This window comes from Colletotrichum scovillei (assembly GCF_011075155.1).
Source record: "Colletotrichum scovillei strain TJNH1 chromosome Unknown Contig00010, whole genome shotgun sequence".
NCBI classification, from domain to species: Eukaryota; Fungi; Ascomycota; class Sordariomycetes; order Glomerellales; family Glomerellaceae; genus Colletotrichum; species Colletotrichum scovillei.
The window spans coordinates 3,194,589-3,209,185 of NW_023336268.1; the positions used below are offsets into that span (position 1 = coordinate 3,194,589).

The window sequence follows — 14,597 nt, forward strand, 5'->3', positions numbered from 1 at the left end:
CAAGGTGTGGCTGCCTTACTTGAGCTGGATTATGTAATTGAGGAGGGGTACTCTCGACCCCTGCCACTTCCCCGCCAAAACCCAGGCGTAGATTCAACATCAACAGTTCTTTCCATATTCTCGACTCATGATTGATCAATTGTTGATAACCGAGTCTATCTTACGAGGATCCATGCTCTACCGCATTCTTGATATACAGTCATTCTGAATATGCTAACTATGACAGGTTTTTATCTCGGCGCTTACTCTGGAGAAGCTTGACAGGGCATGCGTCTTAAGCTGATCAAGGCAGTCCGAAAGAATGTTCTCACGCCAATCAGCGGGCTCGCGTGATGCAGGCTGACTTGGCTCCCTCTCTTGTGTCTGCCTATTTCATCGCCTTCGTCAGCAATTTTACAAGTATTCTAGTCCTCGACTATCACTTTACCCGCTAGAAGGGCTTGTTTATCACTTGCTTGGCTCAGATGATGTCGACGTTCACGTACGACGAGAAACTTGCCGTCAATGAGATCCGACTAATTCAGCTATTCCCGGGAGAATGGCTCGATGGCCTCGACTGTAGGCTGTACGTGGCCAATCGAGATCATGAGTATCAAGCCTTGTCCTATGCATGGGGAAGCTCGAAGCGGTCAAACCAGATCGCCGTCAACGGCAAGGTCCACAAGATCACATTCAATCTGGATAGAGCCTTGCGCGCTGTCCGAAGGCAGATAGGATCAATCACTCTCTGGGTCGACTCCATCTGCATCAATCAAGATGACGCTGCAGAAAAGAGTCAACAAGTCGGCATGATGCACGATGTCTTTAGTTCAGCTACTGAAGTCATTGCCTATATTGGAGATGGCCTAGATCAAAGTCGCAAGGACTACGCACGTCGTTTTGAAAAGCTTGGGAAGAATCCTCTGACCGATTTCAGTTCACTGGTTGAGGCCAGCCTCACCAGACTGGGTGCAGCTGGCAGCTTGAAGGGGCCCCTGATGCATGGGGACATCCTCGGAATAGAGGTTCAGGAGCTCTGGGACAAGTGGAAGTACTCCCAACCGAAATCGCTCACTGAACATGAAGAGATCGTGTGTCTATACCGCCTTCTCATGGAGTTTTCCGGACCTTCCGAATACCACAACTTTCCGAGCAAGCAGTCGTCAGGACAGAAATTTATGTGGCTCGATCTCAGCGAAGCACATCTACGACTTCTTTCTGAAAGAATGCGACATTTTGCGACAAGCGACTGGTGGAATCGGATGTGGATTGTCCAAGAGGCATGTGTCGCTCGACAGCTTACCGTAGTTTACGGTCGCGCATCTATCCCTTTTATCTGCATCGGACACGCGGCTCGAGCATTTCTGCATTCACCTATTACAAAATACCCAGATTTGGCCAAGGTAGCGATTTTCATGGCGGGCAAGATAGACGCAATCAGCCCTCTCCGCCTCGGATTAAGCACCGTTGGCAGCTTGGCGCACTTTACGTCAAGCAACTCCCTGTTGTGGCTTCTAAGAAGATTCCGCAGTCGTAAATCTTCAGAACCGCGAGACAAGATATTTGCTCTTTTGCGACTTGCTGAGGATCTGAGAACGACAAAGCCATTTCTTCGATATAACCAGTTATGCATCACGGTTGACTACGACGTTGATGTTGGTGAAGTGTTTGCCGATGCGGCATACAGCATCATCCGCGACACTGGTCTCCTCTGGATGACGACAACAGATTTACTCGCCAAGAGTCGCATGGACATGCCTTCTTGGGTGCCAGACTGGTCTTCTGAGCACATGGTTCCTGGGTACAATCAGAGACGATACCGCTTTCAAGAAGAAACCCTCCTGCACTTCAACGCAAGCCGTCTACGGTTTTGTCACTCACCACTACTTTCGCCGGATGATCAACCCAGATATGCATTACCTCAACAACACTTCGAAGAATTACTTAAGGGGGACGACCGAGACAGGTGGAAACCGGTGCACTGCCTCCCGAGTATGATTAAATACACACCAAGCCATCCATTCCAAAAGGACCGGCAGCGTTCTGCGTTGATTCTTAAAGGCGTAACTTGTGGCGTCGTTGTGTCTGCAAGCGTTGTCATCCTCAGTGACCTTTCGAACATTGGTCTGGCCCTTCTTCAGGCTCAAGAAAGCTACGGGGGACATGGAGGTTGGCAGCTTGGCCAGAGATCGTTTTTCGAGACTGTCGCAACCTGTCTTTCCTCATCTATGCAGATCCTGTGCGAAGATGGCGGACATCCCGAGACACTCGAATCACAGAAACGACACGAACTCGCCATATGGGCCTTTAATCAATACATAGAATACCTGGAGGTTATAGGTACTCTGCCAGAACTGGGACAGGAATTTTTGCACGAAGCCGCAGCTTGTGCCGACGGCTGTGAAGTTGACGCCCTTGGCTCACTGGGAAGTCCCCTACAAGGGTTCTTTTGCCCAATACAACACCGCAATCGGGAGCATATAAGAACTCTAGTGGCCGGGCCTGGTGGCTTTAGGCTAGTTACGCTACCTAAGGATTATGATTTACGAGCACCGTCAAATCTGCACGTTCCACCGTGGATTGAGGACACCGTCAGGACTATGGCCGCCGGAAACCGACTATTCGTCACTAATCGAGGCCAAGTTGGGCTGGGCCCGGAGAGCATGCACGAGGGAGACTCGCTCTGCGTCCTTGAAGGTGGACTTGTGCCGTACATTCTACGGAAACACGTTGGGACAATCTATACTGAGTCTTCGATGGTTCATCAAACGGAAAGTATCATGGGCACGCATCGGTGTACTATGGTCGGAAGCTGTTATGCTGACGGCATCATGCACTGGGGTGACGAAGACCATTGTTGGGGAGATAATGCTGATGACATCGAGAGCCTGGAATCGAAACTGAGGCGAAAGCTCAAAGCTCCTGAACTCGCCGAAGCCGCATTTCTTCTGGTCTAAGCTAAGTGCGCAGTGTGGCGATGTACAGCGTTACCTCTCGATAAGAGCTGTGAAGGTTGAGATTGAACAGAAAGGAAATTCTGATGGTATTTATCTCAGTCTCATACCTATGAACATAATAAACCCCTATCCTACTACGCCAATCATGTATATCAACCCCTGAGAAAACCGGTACGTCTTAACAAATAGCACCTCGATCCTCTATTTGAATCTCCACTCAACATCCTCCCATCCAGCCCGCCTCGAAAGAGTCGCCTTGCTAGACTTGCTTCCATAAATAGGCGAACGAAGACCAGAAGTAGAAAACGGCATCTCATGATCCGGCACCTGCACGCCCTCGAGCTCAAATCCGACAGCCAAGCACGCCACCGCGCCCAACAACTCGGCAAACGCAAAGTTACGGCCGGGGCAGAGATGCTTGCCGCCGCCAAACGGCACAAACGACTCCTTTGTGCCCTTTGCAATGTCGGGCGTGTTCTTGAGCCACCGCTCCGGGTTGAACTCCTCGCCGTCCTCGCCCCAGACAGGCTTTTTGTGCATCACGGACGCGCTCCACTGCACCTCGACGCCCTCCTTGAGGAGGTACTGTCTTCCCGTCTCGTGGTCCGTGATGGTCGTGTCCTTGCTCGTGACGGTCCGGCTGCCAGTGACGGTGTTCTCCGAGCGGAGCGTCTCGCGGTAGCACGCGACCACGTAGGCGCATGACTTACCCAATTCCGTAACGTCAATCGTAGCAACGCGCTTTCCGCCCTCGGCGGTAATCGCCAGCGCGGCAGAGGACTCGACCTCCTCGCGGACGCGGGCGAGGTACTTGGGGTTCGCAAAGACGTTGACGATGAGCCAGAACATGGAGGGGGCGGTGTTGACGGTCGAGGCGGCGGGGAGGGAGTCCATGGCGCCGAGCATGATGTCCGAGAGGCCGAAGCCGCGCCAGAACTCGGCGCGGCCGCGGATGGTGGCGGAGACGGTCGGCCCTTGGTCCATTTTGCGCATGTAGTAGCCGACGAGGCCCGTGACGATTTTCTTGCGGGCTTCGAGCGCTTTGCCGGCGATGATTTTGGAGATCCAGCCGTATTGCATCTTGCCCATGCCACTTTCGTATGTCCTACGCCGAGAAGGTTAGCTATATCACTTACAGGGAGAATGAAAGAAAACGCGAGGGTAAGGAGAACGGAATAAAAACGTACCAGATAGCATCAACCAGCTCCAGGTTGTTGAACGGGCTATGCTCTCCATACAAAGCCCTCGTCGTCGCAACACCAATCAACCCACGAGCCCAGTAAAACACATCATCAATCTTCTCAGGTGATCCGGGCTTGACCTCGTTGAAGCGGCTGCCAATGTAGTCGAGCGCGCTCAGGTTCAGCTTGAGCAGGTTCTCGCCGGACAGGGCCGAGATGGTGACGCGGGAGATCTCCTCGACGGCGTTCTCCTTGACGAGGCGGTGGGTGATGTCCGGGTTGATGCCCATGGCGCGGCCAATCTCCTCGATGCGGGCGCCGAACTCGAGCGTCTTGTTGCGCATGGCGCTCTGGACGAGGGGCGCGCTGTTGATGACGTACATTTTCTTGCCGAGGACGGGGATTGTGCAGATGGGGAGCTTTGTGCGTTTACTGTTGGTGTGAGATTTGGTTGTTAGTATTGTGTTCTTGCCATGATGCCTCCCAGAGAACTGCCGCAAGACCTCCAGTATCAGGATGCGTTGGGGTGTGCTAACTTACGCCAGCTTCTCGTAGACACCAGGGTACGAAGTGTTCACGGTGATCCAGTGGCCGATGATGGGGAGAAGGCCCTTGACGACGGGGGGCTCGCGGGGATCCACGGGCGCGGCGACGAACTTGTCAATGACCATCAGGATCGTGACGACGAGGGCCACAGCCGAGGCAATCAGCTTGACCGAAGATGTCGAGCTGAAGCGCTCCAACAGCGTAGCGACCGCAGTCGCGGCGGCGCTTGAGGAATCCGCCATGATCGCAAGGCGAAAGAAGAAGAGATCAAGCTTCTGTCGAAAAGGGGAAGTGAGAGCTGTGTCAGAGAGGAAACAAGCTCACAGTGAAAAGAGGTAGGGTAGGGTAAGGTAGGTGGAGTGAAAACTGTCGTTCATTGCATCGTCCGGCAGTGAGAGACGTGCCTCGTGGTTTTATATAAGTCGTTCGACTGCGTTTCGCCCAAACCCTTCGCTTCCCTCCCCCCCTCGCTCCATCCACCTCCTCGGACTCTACGTCCAAGCCGTCTCATCAAAACATAGGGTGACAGGTACAGGTCTTGTTCGACAAGGCACGGTTCAGACGAGCTTCCCTAAACCTTCTTTTCGCATATGCAACTTGCACTGCCCTTGGCCTTTGCTCGTTTCCCCATCCATGAGTAGGAAACTAGGGTAGCTTAAGCAAGCGGGGGATCCTAGGCAAACTCGACGAGCTCGGCGAAAGGGGGGGTAGGATTACGATTTCCTGCCCTGCCATTGGGTATTACATTCGAGACGGCATTTCTAATTGCTCAGGCTGTCCGCGTATTAACGAAAGATATGCAAAGAAGGTGCCCATACATGTGGCCGCAGCATGGCATCGGCGTGTGTTTTGCGAGCATTATCTTTGCAGGAGTCAGGGACAGGTAGGTTGAGGGGGGGGAGCTATCCGTCAAGCTTGGGATCATCGCCAAGCTCTGGGCCGAACCAGCATTGGGCGGGAAAAAGCGTTTTGTTAATTCCCCGCGCGCCAATGAAACCCGCAAAGGCCTAAAGACTGTCCCCGGTCTCGGTTTCGGTTCCGCATTGCCAGGGGGTGCTTAACGAAGCGATCCCGAGTCTGCCTCGTTCCAATCGTAAAGTTGTAACAGAACACAGCACAGCACAGCACAGGCTGCACGGCAAGCTGTGGTTTTAGCTCGTACACTGTACGGAATATGAGCTTTATAGTCTCGGCTGGGTTGAAGAATTGACGTATAAGAAAGCGATAGCTGAATCCTGGAGTATGAGTGAATGTTGAAAGTTGCATCTCTAAATCGTTGTATCATCCCATTCCTAGATCGACTCGCCGTAGCTCCATAACACTTCCTAGCCCCCGTTCCAAACCCTCTCTTAGTGAAGATCACCATGGCCAGCGTCGAAGGACTCCGCGTAATCGTAGCCGGCGCAGCAACAGGCGTCGGCGCCGGCACCGCAAAGCTCCTCGCCGCCCGCGGCGCCAAAGTCGTCGTCGCCGACATCAACATTTCCGCCGCCAAACAGGTCGGCGAGGAAATCACCGCGGCGGGAGGCAGCGCCCTCGTCGTCGAGTTTGATCTTTCCGACGAGGAGTCCATCAAGAACCTCATCGCCCAGGGCACAGAGTGGCTCGGCGGCGGCCTCGACAGCCTGCTCAACATCGGCGCCGACCTGAGCCCGCAGAACCTCGGCAACGACAAGTCGGTGCTCGATATGGACGCCGCCGTGTGGCAGCGCACGTTTCTGGTGAACACGACGGGGTATGCTCTCACGACCAAGTATGCGCTGCCGCATTTGAAGGCGGCGGGCGGCGGTACGATTATCAATATTTCTAGTGTAAGTCGCTCACCTACCTAAGTCCCCCCATCATGTTTTACGGCAAACATGTAAGAAGAGCCACAGAACTGACAAAACTTGAAGATGGGCGGCCACTACATGGGCACACCAGAGCCAATCCGCGTAGCCTACGCGGCGTCCAAGGCCGCCGTGCACGCCCTCACCCGGCACACGGCGGCGACCTACGGCCCGGACAACGTCCGCTGCAACACCGTCGCCCTCGGCCCCATCCTGACGGCCGCCCTCGAGAGGGGCATCGCCGCCAGCCCGGCCATGCAGGAGGGTCTGAAGAGGGTCCCTCTGCGGAGACTGGGCAAGCTGGAGGAGGTTGGCGCGCTGTTGGCGTTTATGATTTCGCCTGATGCGGCGTACATTACTGGTGACATTTGGTCCATCAACGGAGGAACTCACGTCATGACGTATTAGTGGGGAAAGTACCTACAGTCTAAGCAGGCGATATTATATATAAATTTGAGAGGACATTTCGCGTTATGCCATTGTTTCTCCCGTGCCTTTAGAGACTGTCTCTCTGGGCTGTCGTCGATTTTGACTTTGATGGGTAGTAATGGAGTCGTGGAGACTACGTTTTTGCGTGAGTCTATTTCACCCCGGTCTGTCGACTTTCTGCCTACTATATCCAGCTGAAGAGTAATACTGCCCAGATCGCAAAACTCAAATAAGAAAGCTACAATATCAGAAGTAATACGAGCTACGTCTGACGCTGGGGGTAATCAAAGTCGAACCTCACGTTCAAGACAACTTCGTATAGTCTATGGTGGAACATCTAACGCGCCTGGTACGATACTATCCGCGTATTACATAGTACAACGGTAAATGAAACTCGAAGCCCGACCAATAGCAGCCTTGCAAGTCGTACAGACTAGGTAATCAAAACAACCTAAAGGTCTAGTAGGATGTAATGGTAGACGTCTCGGTGGAGTTGTCTTTATCCGTAGAGTCATACCTAGTAGGTATTTCGCCCCTAGACCTTGTCTGCCAGACAACGTCACTACATCTTACACCGACATCGTAGTAATCAAAAGCTCAAGATAGCGATCGACTTAGTAAAAATACCCACGGACAGTAATGGCCATAGACTAAACGGCTGCATACTACTTTCAACTGTGGCACTCCATCAGGGGCTACGCCTTGCAGCACAAGTCCTGGCCTACATTGCCAATGCGTTGCTCACCATGACTTGTACCACAACCCACTCGAGTCTCGCTCAAAGATAGTAGAAGGCGGTGCCGCAAAGAGATCCCCTCCTCTGGTAATAACCCAAGCCAGGACCGGAAGCCCCCAAGTTTCCCCAAACGCCGGAATCAAGCATACGCTAACCTTACAAGCCGAGCCCGCCATCGTCTTGATACCTACGTGATTGTTTCCCTTAACGCACATCCAGCTTTACAAGATGATCGATGCGTCCTGAGAAGAAGCGAGGCGATATCGCACAACCTTGTGCGAAGAGGTGGTGACGTCAAACGTGCCGTAACTTGCAGCCAAACTCCCGAAACCCGGCAGCTTTTCGCTGATATGGGCATCACGTTCGCGTCCTCAACGACTGTCCACTTATTTCTTTTGGTTGTTGCTCAAGGAATAAGAAGGGAACTTCCTAGGTAGCCAAACATAAGGTCAAATTCCTATACGTTGACACCCGTCACAGCCTTGGTCCCAGCGAACATTCTGCACCCCGTCCAACTTCCCTTCCTAAGGCTTCACGCGAGAAAGTCATTCTAACCACATCTGTCATCAAAGCGTATTCTCATTTTCTTATCTCTAGGGTTGTCTATTGTCATCATAATCCTTTACAACACACGCCGGTACTCCTCACTCTCGGAGTCTCAACTTTTCTTTTCTCCCCTATGAAAACCTCCCTCGCCAAAGACACACCCTCACCTCAACTCCGCCGTCAGCCGACAACAACCCGCCCAACCCAAAACGTAAAAGTAAAAGCCCAACAATACTTTATTTATGCCTTGGACAGCAGGTTCGCGCCAGTCATCTCCTCAGGCTGGGGCAGACCCATCGCAGCCAGGACGGTAGGCGCGACGTCACCCAGGACGCCGCCCTCCTTCTTGAGGCTCCAGCCCTCGGGGGCGTTGGCCATGATGAAGGGCACCTTGTTGGTGGTGTGCGACGTCTTGGGCTTGCCGTCGGGGAACTTCATCTCCTCGGCGTTGCCGTGGTCGGCGGTGATGAAGAGGACGTACCCTTCCTTCTTGCAGGCCTCGTAAATCTTGCCAATGGCCTTGTCCGTGGCCTCGACGCCGACGACGGCGGCCTCGTACACGCCCGTGTGGCCGACCATGTCCGGGGGCGCAAAGTTGTTCATGACAAAAGGGAACTTTTGCTCGCCCAGGCGCTTGGCGACCTGGTCGGCGACGCCGTCGGCCGACATCTCGGGGGCCTGGTCGTAGGTGGCGACGGACTTGTTGGAGGGGACGAGGTCCTGGGACTCGTCGCGGGTCTCGAGGGCGAAGACCTTCTCGACGCCGCCGTTGAAGAAGAAGGTGACGTGGGCGTATTTTTCCGTCTCGGCGATGTGGACCTGCTCGACGTTTTGCTTGCCGAGCCACTCGGCGAGGACGTTGCCCATGTGCTGGGGCTTGAAGGCGATCTCGAAGGGGTAGTCGACCTTGTACTGGGTCATGGTGACGAGGTTCTTGATCTTGGGGAACTTGAAGTCGGGGAGGACGGAGCGGTCGACGTCGCCGAGCACCTGGGTGATTTGGCGGACACGGTCGGAGCGGTAGTTGAAGAAGAAGACGGTGTCGTCGTCTGGGGATTCATGTTAGTTATGAAGTATGGGGTTTTGGGGAAAGAGATGCTCACCCTTGATGCGGCCCTCGTCGCCGCCGACAATGATGGGAGTCAGGAACTCGTCCTTGTCCTTGTCACCGCCCTTGGCGTAGCGCTCCTTGACGGTCTTGACGGGGTCGGTGCTCTCCTCGCCCTTGCCGTTGATCAAGCCGTCGAGGGCGATCTGGACTCTCTCCCATCTCTTGTCACGGTCCATGGCGTAGTAGCGTCCGACGACGGTGGCGATCTCACCAATGCCAATCTCCTTGGCGGTCTTGACGAGCTCCTCCATGTAGCCGGCGCCGGACTTGGGGTCGGTGTCACGGCCATCGCCGAAGAAGTGGATGTAGACCTTGGGGACGCCGTACTGCTTGGCGGCCTTGAGGAGGTTGTAGAGATGCTCTTGCTTGGCGTGCTGGGGAGGGTTGTGTGTGTTAGACTGTCATGCATCTTGAACTGGAGGATGGGCCGGAACTCACCACGCCACCGTGGGAGACGAGACCGCAGAGGTGCAGTCTGCCGTTGCCGTTTTTGGCACCCTCAAAGGTCTTCTTAATGACCTCGTTGTCGGCGAACTTGCCCTCCTTGATAGTCTGGTCGATGCGCACGACGTCCTGCCAGACGACACGGCCGGCGCCAATGTTCAGGTGACCGACCTCCGAGTTACCCATCAGACCCTCGGGCAGGCCGACGGCAATGGAGGAGGCGTCGAGTTCGCAGTATCCGGTCTTGCTCTGGGCGAAGTCGTCCATGACGGGGGTCTTTGCGTTGGTGATGGCGTCGCCATCCTTGGGGGAGTCGGCGCCGGGCACACCCCAGCCATCAATCACGACTGTAGGAGCGCAAGATCCACAAGATTAGCCAGCCGACTTGGAGATAGAGGATGATGTAGGCAAGGGTGAGGATGTAATCGGGGTTGGATTTGGATTTGGATTTGGGAATTGGTTGCGGTTGCTGGAGAGGCGAGGGGGCTCTTTCTGCTGGCGGCGCGTTCTGGTGGTTTTGGTGGCCAGCCTCGACGACACTCACACCACCGCCACCATCTCCATCACCGCGGGGCTTCGACGAGGGGCACGGAGGGTCTGGAGGGAGATCTTTGGACGTACTCAGGCAGGCCTTCTGGTCGGTCTTGGCCATGGTGAATTAGGTTATTTCCTGTGCAGCAATTTCTTTACAGAAGGGGGTATAATGGATAAAAGCAGAGAATTCTAGGAAGTGCGTGATTTTTTCTGTTCTGGGAGATGGAGACTTTTATTCACGGCGGCGGCGGTGGTGGTTGAGGAGATGGATTGAATCAGCCAATGTACCTACCACCTTTTCTTAGGTACAGTGAGCTTTCCCAGCGCCTGGGCTGTTTTATCGGTGTCGGTGGTTTGGTGGGGGTTTATGTCATAGTATCGCCGATAATAGATCCGTGCCGTTGCCCTCCGTAATCACACTGTCATCACCAACGGTATTGATAGGGTTAAGTACAGTGCCATCTCCGTCAAAAACGGTGCGGGCTGCCCGGCTGCCCCTCTGTTGACTTTCAACAATTTTTAGCTACCAATCGCCGCGCCGCTAAAACGCCCGTGGAAGCTCCTTGCCCCGGCGGAGCTTCCCCCCCTCCCTTGGCCCTTGGCCCTTGCCGTTCCAGCTTGACACGACCCTGGACGCGGACGGACCTCACCGAGCAACTGCCCTCAACTCACCTCACCTCACCTCATCCCACCTACCTACACCTCTCCTGTGGCGCTTCAATTGACTTTCCAAGCCTCGACCACGCAGCCAACGACCATAATTCTCCATCACGCACCTACCGCGAGGCTGAGAATACCCCGACACCTCTCCACAAATCACCTGTTTCACCGACACCTCACATCAGACTCTGTCAACAACGCAGAACGTCACCTCTCTATTCACACAAGACCCCGAAACCAGATCAAACCAAACCACCAAAATGCCGCCTCACCCCCTCGAACTACCCCCAACCCTCTCCCCAGACGCCCTCGACACCCTCACCGAACTAACAGGCATCCTAACCCGCCTCCGAACCGCAATCCAAACCTCGGGCTCCTCCTCCTCCTCCATCGGCGGCGCCCTCACCACAGGCGCGACCCCAGCCGGCACCGGCGCCACGCCCAACCCTCTCGGTTCCGCCGCCGGCGCCGCCAGCCCCAACGCGCCCCTCTCCCTCAAAGACGTCCCCGCGCAGACCGACGCCCTCAAGCACAAGCTGCAGCGCGCCCGCACGCAGATGCGCACCCTCCCGGATATGGAGCGCACCGTTGATGAGCAGGAGGAGGAGATCAAGGAGCTTGAGGAGAGGATACGGATGCAGCGTGAGGTGTTGGATCGGTTGAGGGAGGCGGGGGTTAAGTTTGGGCATGAGGAGGGGGGACGGGGGGATAAGATGGAGACGGAGTGATGCGAAGGATGGAACACGTGCGATGGAAGAAGGCTTCTAGCGAGATGGAGGAGAGGGAGAACGAATGCAAGAGGAGAGGGAGAGAGATTGGGACGAAAAGCTTTTGCCAGATTGAATTACTATGATACCCCGAAATGCGAAACTACCAAACAGAAGAGATTTTTTAAAAGCGAAGGACGCTGTTTTTCTTGCGCCAAAACATATTATGCCTACCTTGCAGTACCTAGCAAAGCCGCCTTCCTTGAAACTCCAAACCAGGATTCGATCCAGGAAACTTCTGCAAGTAGCGATGACCTCTCACTTTCCCGCATCCCGTCGATGTACCGCATGTTCCATCCGATTTTCAATGCTTCTGGACGCCGACCGCCTTGAGGATATCGTGCAAATCCTTGCCGCGCTCGCCCGGCACAACCTTTGTCCAAATCTCCTCGGGCAGCCTCTTCTCCTCGGGCAAGATGCTCCAGTTTGGACTGGGCTCTGATTTGAGCCACTTGAAGTCGTCTACTTGGTCCCACTGGTTCTTGGTGGGATCTTCTGTGGTGTCCTGCTCGGCTATCAGCAGCCGATATCTCCAAAGAGACAAGGAAAAGAGAAAAAGTATGGGCATATGGTGGTTTGACTTACAAAGCTAGGCGGCAACGACGCGAAGCGCATATTCGAACAATCCTCGATAATCGGGTGACTCGAGCAGTGCAGATAAATATCAACATTCCTACACTCATGGATGCGCACCTGCCGTGCCGAAACGACAATGATACTATCCGACACGCCCGTGATATGCGCCGGCCCAGCCACGTTGCCCGCAACAATCAGACTCCTCTCGACGTTTTTGAGCGCCAGGTTCGCAAACGAGGTGTGGCCCGAGAGCGCAATGGACATGTCTACCACACACCCTTTCAGATCGGTCAAGCGACCTGAACTCGTCGCCCGCGACGCCGAGGACGGGAGGATGATGTGCAGGCCGTCCTGGCCGAATATGGCAATGTCTTTTGCGGTGGAGAAGCTGGGCTTTCGGACCTTGGTGGCGCTGGGGCGGGCCATTTCCTCGTTGTAGTTTTTGGGGAAGTTTGGGAGATCACCGAGGCCGTCTGTATCCGTCTCCGTGGCGGCTTGGGTTGCGGGAGCGGTGACCGGCCCGCCGCGGGATGGGGGGAGGGGGTCGGCAAGGCTGGCTCCTACAATGAGACGGGGGTCAATTTTGGGCGCGGCTGGGTCATTGGTGGTTGATGTTGTTGCTGAGCTGGCTCCGCGAGGCTTGAATTGGAAGCGGGAACGCGGGGCTAGCTTTGCTGTGGTCTCATTCAACTTGTCTGTGAGAGCTTTGACGGCCTGGTAAGTGAAGAGGTGTCAACGAGACGCAATAGGAAGCCTGAGTACGTCATGGATTCACACTTACCTGAGCGTAGTTGCGCTGGTCATACGAGGGAACATAGTCGGAAGCGTCGGCAACTTCGTTGGAGAGATTCGATATGCCGGCCAGGATGTGATCAATGGCGTCCTGCCTCTCACCACCGACCTGAGATATGGAGCTCACATTGTCGATCTGCTCTTGTAGGCCTTGGTGCGGGGTTCTTTGTTAGTATACGGCCCCAGAAAACATCAGACGACCATTCGGTCCTTGTTTTACGGGGCCAACGCACTGATGACTTCCTCTTGGAAGTGATGATAAAACTTCTCTTTCGGATCCTGCATCTTGGTTACTGGGAGTCCTCCACCTACGGCAAATTGTTGAAGTACTTCGGGTGCCATTGTCGTCGTAGTGGCGGGGTATAGGTAGGAAATGGAAAAGTGGAATTCGTATATGATTTTATATACGAACGAAAAGAGCCCAGCAAGAAAAGAAGCTCGGGGCTTGTGTTTCAAGCAAGGAAGGGATGAAGATTTGGGCCTACCTGATGAGAGGTAAGGCAAAGTTGGTAGACAAAGCTTGGTGTAAGACGATCCAAAAGGTGGCGTGTCTTCAGACGGTGGGGTGTGCGACCAAGTCTGTCTTTAAAAGTCCCGTCGTCTACACAGTGGGTGCCAAAAAATCGAACCACGCGACTTTCTGATTGCTCGTTTCGTGACAGTGTACGCAGTATCAGCGTACTGAGCCAGCGTAGCTGAGTTTGTTGTGACGTCGGTTGCGCAGTGGCTGGCGGGGAAGAGCCAGATGGGGACCAGGGTGACAGGAACGAGCTGGAAGATCCGGGGATGGACGAGGTCTTGCAACTCCCGAAGTGGGTGTGGTCGTCCAAAGTGAGGTTGTCTTGGGGTGTCTGGGGTGTCAGGGTGGTGGTGTGTATGTGTGTGGTAGGAGGCGGAAGCGAAGAAAAAGCACGTTACTTCCGTACGCGAAACAGGTGCCGAATCGGACGATGAAATGCAGGCAGGAGTGAGGTGATGGCTTCCTTCCTTGCCTACCTATGATGGTGGGAAGACCGTAAAAGACGGCGTGAGGGGCACGGAAGGGACGCTTCCCATTTGGTACCTGCCCCCCCGGTCGACGTTGGGAGCCGGCCGACGCGGATTGGCCGCTCGGTCGATCGGTCGGGTTTTCTTCAGTGCTCTTAGTGGGGACCCTGGGCCGGCGTGAATGTGGGGTCTTCTTTTCCCTCCTACCTTTTGGCGTGTTCAATGTTCTCGTCATGCATATCAGTCACGCGAGAGGCAGCAACATCACCACCGAGCAGCGAAACTACTGCATTGGGGTCTAACAAACAATCGAATCAAGTGGGGGGTTGGTGTGTTTGCTGTTCCATGCTGTGCTGCTTGTGGTTTAAGGTCCTGCTCGAACAGCAAACGAACGCTTCGCCTCCCCCGCATTCCCCGGATACTGACGCTCTGCCAAGACATCCCCGGGACCCTGGATCGACGATGAGCTTGGCTGTCTGACGTCGTCTCACTGTCCCAAGCTACTGAAGAGGCGAGTTGGGAC

The 14,597-nt window shown here is 54.7% G+C and overlaps 6 protein-coding genes across 6 annotated transcripts; 3 read left to right on the forward strand and 3 right to left on the reverse strand.

Moving 5' to 3' along the window:
- Positions 1-118: 118 nt before the first annotated feature.
- On the forward strand, positions 119-2,936 carry HER10_EVM0007172 (heterokaryon incompatibility protein; the record flags this gene model as incomplete). The annotated part of the gene is made up of 1 exon (XM_035476737.1): positions 119-2,936. The coding sequence occupies exon 1, from the start codon at positions 465-467 to the stop codon at positions 2,934-2,936; it is 2,472 nt and encodes an 823-aa protein (XP_035328156.1). The 5' UTR covers positions 119-464.
- Positions 2,937-3,137: 201 nt separating this feature from the next.
- Positions 3,138-4,905, reverse strand: HER10_EVM0007482 (prostacyclin synthase; the record flags this gene model as incomplete). The annotated part of the gene is made up of 3 exons (XM_035477037.1): positions 3,138-4,041; positions 4,124-4,549; positions 4,658-4,905. The coding sequence occupies 3 exons, from the start codon at positions 4,903-4,905 to the stop codon at positions 3,138-3,140; spliced, it is 1,578 nt and encodes a 525-aa protein (XP_035328181.1).
- A 1,122-nt stretch (positions 4,906-6,027) lies between these two features.
- HER10_EVM0006459 (uncharacterized protein) lies at positions 6,028-6,900 on the forward strand (the record flags this gene model as incomplete). The annotated part of the gene is made up of 2 exons (XM_035476042.1): positions 6,028-6,474; positions 6,559-6,900. 2 exons carry the CDS (start codon positions 6,028-6,030, stop codon positions 6,898-6,900), a joined length of 789 nt encoding a protein of 262 aa, XP_035328098.1.
- Positions 6,901-8,032: 1,132 nt separating this feature from the next.
- Positions 8,033-10,698, reverse strand: HER10_EVM0013222 (2,3-bisphosphoglycerate-independent phosphoglycerate mutase). The gene is made up of 4 exons (XM_035482586.1): positions 10,380-10,698; positions 9,753-10,105; positions 9,307-9,688; positions 8,033-9,252 (listed from the first exon to the last, which is right to left on the reverse strand). The coding sequence occupies exons 1-4, from the start codon at positions 10,408-10,410 to the stop codon at positions 8,444-8,446; spliced, it is 1,575 nt and encodes a 524-aa protein (XP_035328682.1). The 5' UTR covers positions 10,411-10,698; the 3' UTR covers positions 8,033-8,443.
- A 90-nt stretch (positions 10,699-10,788) lies between these two features.
- On the reverse strand, positions 10,789-14,122 carry HER10_EVM0000524 (tubulin binding cofactor C). Its single transcript, XM_035470302.1, has 4 exons — positions 13,321-14,122; positions 13,077-13,237; positions 12,305-13,009; positions 10,789-12,224 (listed from the first exon to the last, which is right to left on the reverse strand). Exons 1-4 carry the CDS (start codon positions 13,427-13,429, stop codon positions 12,024-12,026), a joined length of 1,176 nt encoding a protein of 391 aa, XP_035327521.1. The 5' UTR covers positions 13,430-14,122; the 3' UTR covers positions 10,789-12,023.
- On the forward strand, positions 11,213-11,680 carry HER10_EVM0010413 (uncharacterized protein; the record flags this gene model as incomplete). Its single annotated transcript, XM_035479873.1, has 1 exon — positions 11,213-11,680. The coding sequence occupies one exon, from the start codon at positions 11,213-11,215 to the stop codon at positions 11,678-11,680; it is 468 nt and encodes a 155-aa protein (XP_035328432.1).
- Positions 14,123-14,597: the final 475 nt, after the last annotated feature.

What these genes read in the sequence shown, in the direction of transcription:
- HER10_EVM0013222 (XM_035482586.1), bottom strand. Translation starts at nt 10,410, where the DNA reads ATGGCCAAGACCGACCAGAAGGCCTGCCTGA. An exon ending in CGACCAGAAGGCCTGCCTGA is followed by an intron (nt 10,106 to 10,379) that starts GTACGTCCAAAG and finishes GCGCTCCTACAG; the next exon opens with TCGTGATTGATGGCTGGGGT. An exon ending in TCGTCTCCCACGGTGGCGTG is followed by an intron (nt 9,689 to 9,752) that starts GTGAGTTCCGGC and finishes AACCCTCCCCAG; the next exon opens with CACGCCAAGCAAGAGCATCT.
- HER10_EVM0000524 (XM_035470302.1), bottom strand. Translation starts at nt 13,429, where the DNA reads ATGGCACCCGAAGTACTTCAACAATTTGCCGTAGGTGGAGGACTCCCA. An exon ending in ACCAGCGCAACTACGCTCAG is followed by an intron (nt 13,010 to 13,076) that starts GTAAGTGTGAAT and finishes TTCACTTACCAG; the next exon opens with GCCGTCAAAGCTCTCACAGA. An exon ending in CGTCGTTGCCGCCTAGCTTT is followed by an intron (nt 12,225 to 12,304) that starts GTAAGTCAAACC and finishes ATAGCCGAGCAG; the next exon opens with GACACCACAGAAGATCCCAC.